This window comes from Macadamia integrifolia, unplaced genomic scaffold (genome assembly GCF_013358625.1).
Source record: "Macadamia integrifolia cultivar HAES 741 unplaced genomic scaffold, SCU_Mint_v3 scaffold3011, whole genome shotgun sequence".
Lineage (NCBI taxonomy): Eukaryota > Viridiplantae > Streptophyta > Magnoliopsida > Proteales > Proteaceae > Macadamia > Macadamia integrifolia.
The window spans coordinates 530-5,930 of NW_024869132.1; the positions used below are offsets into that span (position 1 = coordinate 530).

Sequence of the window (5,401 nt, forward strand, 5' to 3'; positions counted from 1 at the left end):
TTCAGCCACAGCATTTACATCATTAGATCATCAATCTTCCTCAGACTGCACTATTCAATAAGCCATGCTGTAGATGTTTCATCAATTTTTCTTTTGATCTGATTTGTTTCATTAACTTTCCCTTCACTACTTATATTCTAAAAAGGAAAAAAGTTGCTGAGTGATGCCCAGCCATAAGCCTTTCTGGCTGAAGCACTCAGTTCTGCCATGTAAACTACTCATTTTGTCATTCTGACAGTTGGATCATTGTTGTCAAGGCGCCGCCTTAGCATCCCAGTGTTTTTTTAGGTCAAGGCAAGTTGTCACCTTACTGTCAATGGGTTTTTTTTTTTTTTTTTTTTTAATTCTATTTCTTATGTTTTCTATGAGTGATTTTCGTACACTGCGATACATCAAATCACTTAAAAACAAAATAAAATAGAAAGATGCAGAATTTTATTCCATTTCTTATATTTTCTCTGGGCTTCTGTACATTATTTATGTACACTAAGTTACATCAAATCACTTGGACCCAACAAAATCGAAAGATGTAGAAGCCCTTAGCTCAGATAATAAAATGAAACCCTTGACCTACTGCTCCAGTGACTCCGGCTCTTGCTCCTTGATGTAGATGCTGACGCTGATCCATGTATGGCATACATTATAGAAGGAAGAAAAAGGGCCAAGACCAGCATTAGGGTCAATCGAGCCAGCCTAAGCCTGGCCCAAATTTTGCTTCAAATCTGGTTCAATTTTGTAGCCATCGAACCATCCTTGTTCCCTCCCTCAAGCAGCTATTTTTCTCCACAAATCTGTCTTCACATGATGCCTTCTAGAAGCCCCAACAGCTAGCAATCAATTGGAGCAGCAGCAGCAACTAGAAAGACCAAGAGATTATCAACTGATTTCTGTTTACAGCTTTGTCTTTTAGTGGTTTGACTTAGTCAAGCACTGAAATGCAATTAGTATTTAGTTCTAGAAGGGTCTTTTATTTCTATGTTTATTGTTTCTTGGTCTCTAAGGTTTTAGTTTTAGCAATAGAGTCTAGAATTCAAAGTTTCTAATTTTCAGTTGTTTCCTAATTTAGAACTTTCTATGTAATTGAGTCCAAGCCTCAAGTATAAATAGAGGCCATTGTAACTGCTGAAACACCTATTGATTAATGAAATTTTCCAGCAATGTTTGCTTCAATTCTGAGAAAGAATTTCCCCCTCAACAGCTAAGATAGCTGTGGGTGAGAGACCCAAGGGCTGAGACAGCCCAACCCCCACCCACAGTTATCCCACAATTTCTCTATCTTCCCCTATCTTCTTTTCTTTTGTTTGCTGGTTGTGAGAGTGTGCTTGAGTGATCAAATAGCACCTGTTAAAGCATTGTTGAAGCCTAGAAGACAAGTCGCAACCTGAGATTGCAGATCAGCCAGAACACCCAATCGATATAGCCTGTGTCAGGGTTTTGGAGTTGGACCGATTTCTCAGATCTCCCTATTCTGAGACATGCTGCTGGTGCCCTTTTAGGGTTTGATCAAGGGTCATTAGAGGACCACTTGGCCAAGAGATTGGGCCTTTTTGAGGCCTGCTGTGGCTGTCATCAATTTTCTCCCAATAGCCTACCTTAAAACCCTAATTTTTGCCTAGGGTTATATCTTCACCACCTTCAGTCATTCAAAGCCAGAGTTTTGGGGTTTTGTTAGACCCTATTGGAGCTTCTCGAACAGCTTACGAGGCTGACCTGAGACTAGGTATGTGAGTACCTAAATTTCTCTCTATTCAGCCCTAATTTCCAGATTTGGTTACTGTAAACTGTTAATATCTGAACTTGATTTTTGAGTTTAATTTGGAGTTTGTGAACTATTTGGGACTGTTTACCTTGGTAGATAGTCTTACATTACTCCTGCTCAGCAACTCCAACGCTAGTTCCTGTTGCGGAATTGTCTATTCGGTTTTTGATGATGACTAAACCATGGGAATGTGTTTGATATAAATGTAATATTTATCCTTTTTTATATTGTAAATATAATGGAATATTTATCCTTTTTCCTGTTGGCTACACAAATCCTGTCAAACCAAGGTCATCCATATCTCTTTCACAACTTCTCCCCAGTCCAGAACAGTATTTTACCTAATTCTTCCTAACCTAAAACAGAAACCAAACAGATGCATAACAAATAACAATGCATACATAAACATTCTAACCAAGCATTTAGGAAATTAACATCATTGCATTTTCTAAATAAAATGAAGCATTTTGGACCTATTGCAAGGATTTCAACTGGAAACAAAAACTAGCTGCATGACCCAAGACTGATGTATATAAAATGACTCCCATTCAAAATCCACTAACTAGATCAGTGAAGGTGCTTTCGGTAATGATTATGTCCTGAAAGTGTATCTAAAATTTCTCACGTCCCAAAATAATAAGCGGAGAAAATTTGCTACTTAATGGACCTCCTATTCCAGATCAACTATTGTCTTCTACAACAGCAACTTGGAAGTGTAACAGAAACTTTTACTCGGAACCAAAAGCTGGCCGTATGGCCCAAAGATTGATCTATAGAAAATGACTCCCACACACTCAAAATCCCCTGACTAGACCAGTGGAGATGCTTTTAATAATGATATTTCCAGGAAGGGCATATTCAATCTCTTATACATCCCAAAAGAAGAATTCAAGAATAAAACGTTATTTTCTTGACCTAATATTCCTCAATCCAATTAAATATTGTCATCTAATACGGTCAATAAATCCAAAGTAAATCATGACATTTCAAAAGGAGTAAAATAAAATAAGGCTAAATATAGTGAAGGGGGGAAGTTATTTCTTAATTTGTCTGGGTGTTCATCTGTTCTTTTCTACAGTAGCAGACTAGCTGCTAATCCTATCGATATCTGATGTCGATATTAACAATGCTGAATGAAATGCAGCATTTAATTCAGCCAAAAAAAAAAAATCCATCATTTTGGAAAAGTGAAAGGGATTTTGAGTGAGTAACCCAAAACTAGCTGCACGACCCAAGGAGTGACTTACAGAAAATGACATCATCCACCCAAATCCACTAACTAGATTAGTAAAGGAGCTTTGGATAATGACAACAAAGAGAATCTCTCAATGTCTCACACATGGCAAAAGAGGAATTTGAGAAAATAAGGCAACTTCTTCGACATGCTATTCCTTAGTTCAACATATGCAATGTGGAAACCAAATTTTGAAAAGAAATCAGAATATCAAAAGAAAAGTACGCCAACAGACTAGTTTCTCGGCACCTCAACTTCTGATGTCAATATCGCACAAAATTCCGGAAGGTCTTATCGAATCAAATGTTTTCTTGCAAATATTTCCGTTGTGACAGAGACCTAATGATTGATGCCCATCTTTTAACGAGATGTTCTTCAAGATACAAATGAAAACAACAAATCTCTATAACCTTTGTAATCTTTCATCCATTAATGAATTCAAAGTTCAATTTCTGAATAAAGAAGAGAAAAAAAATCAATAAACAAGCAATCAAGCGCATACCTCGACCGATTGATGAGCTAGGGATTTAATGGCCGCCATGCTCTTTGGCGTGCTGCTGGTGTTCGAGGTGACGACGCTCTTCGGGGAGAGCGACAAGGTAGGAGAAGATCATGCCACCGAAGCAGACATGGTAGAGCGGATCGATCGAGTCAGTCATGATGTATTTGCGGTGATAGTTATCCAAGCCTCTATTGATCGCTTGCTTCACGTAATCGTTGGTGAACATTGGCTTCAGATGATTAGGTAGATCCTTCACTTTGAGTCCTCTGATCTCGTTGTAGAAGTTCCTCAACGCCATTGGAGCTACGCAGGAACAGACGAACAGAGCTCCCTATACTTTCTTCTCTCGCGGTCGCACTAGTAATTTATATCTTTCGGATTTAACTAAGCTAAAAAGGCACAACTAAAAAAAAATTTCTGATTTTTTTTTTTTTGAGAAATCATCTTATACCACCTAAACTTGAAAATAACTTGGAGTAACACCTTCAAATAAAAATAATGTCCAAATAAACCACTTATTTTCACAAAATTATATATAAAAACTCATTCCGTTAGGTTTAAGACGTTATGTGATGATGTCATAAGTCATTTTTTCGTTAAATAACCAATCTACCCTTATGGGTATATTAAATTACTATAATGACCTTCGCCCCCAATTAGTAAAGTTGTGGCTATCTCGCTGGAGCTATAGCCAACATAGGTAAGGGTTTTGTTGAAGGTGTCAAGGCATTTGAAGAGGGAGACAGCTTGAAACTCTAGACCAATCGCATCCTCAACGCCTTCAGTCACTCTAGCCTTCAATTCGATAATCGAGCTGGTGTTATTGGCTTATTGTACGCGGGACTGGAGGGCAGGCTAATTGCCATCAGAGACACTGATGACTTCATGAACAATGTCTTGGCCGGTCTTGGTATCGGAGCCCTACATAAGGCGGCATCAAGGCCAAAGTCGACCGCTGTTGCCGGCGCTATTGGAGGGCTGATAGTCAGAGTTGGGGTTGCTGGGAAGCTGGTTTTAAAGAGATATGTTTCCATCTAGGGTTTGTTCTCCTCCTTCCTTCTTCCTCCTTTGTGGGTATTCTTAATGAGTTCTCAGATTTGAAAATTTGAAATATGCATGTCACTGATTTCTATCTTTCCCCCTTGCATCTCCATGTAATTTGTAGAGTGTGTGGATGTTGTTAAATAATTGAGCCATCTATGTACGGGAAGAAGCATTCTATTCTATGAGTTATACTAAATTTTTATTTCAGGAACCGAAATTGGAATCTCCATTGTCCCTTCCAAACTCATCCGACTGGTTGGTTGCAGGTTAATTCCTCTCTTATTGTTCATGATTCAAGGTTCTTACCAGTTAGCCCCCCCCCCCAAAAAAAAGAAGAAGAACAATAAGATAAAATTTGGCTTTCTGCGGTTGTTATGATTAAATTCATAGAATAAAAGTGCTTTTCTGGGCTTAGATAAAGCTTAAATTGCAGAAACTATCTTCTCTCTCTCTCTTTGATGCTGGGCTAGGGATGGTTTGCTCATGCAAGGAAGTTGTTTGTGTTTACTTCTGGCTATTGATACTTGGACCTTCCATGCAATGGTTTGGAAGAAAATGAGCTCTTTTTTAAAGTTCAAGTACAAGGGTAAAAGGGACATTTCTCACTTTCAGTTAACGGTGTTACAAATTAGGGGTGCGGTAGACATTATTTTCATTTTTGGGTGTTACTCCAAGTTATTTTCAATTTTAGGGGTGGTATAGGATAATTTCCTTTTTTGGGGGGGGGTGGGTTGGGTGATAAAGGGAAAATGTTGGGCACTTTTGTCACTCTCTCTCCTTCCATTTGGAAAGGGTCCCATGTGCCCCTTGCATCCCAGTTGTTCGAATTGCTGACTTCAGGAAAATTAGCTACGTACCCAAC

General features: G+C 38.6%; 1 protein-coding gene across 1 annotated transcript; it reads right to left on the bottom strand.

Moving 5' to 3' along the window:
- Window positions 1-413: 413 nt before the first annotated feature.
- LOC122067620 lies at window positions 414-3,873 on the bottom strand. The gene has a single exon (XM_042631462.1). The coding sequence runs from the start codon at window positions 3,791-3,793 to the stop codon at window positions 3,521-3,523; it is 273 nt and encodes a 90-aa protein (XP_042487396.1). The 5' UTR covers window positions 3,794-3,873; the 3' UTR covers window positions 414-3,520.
- Between the last annotated feature and the right edge of the window lie 1,528 nt (window positions 3,874-5,401).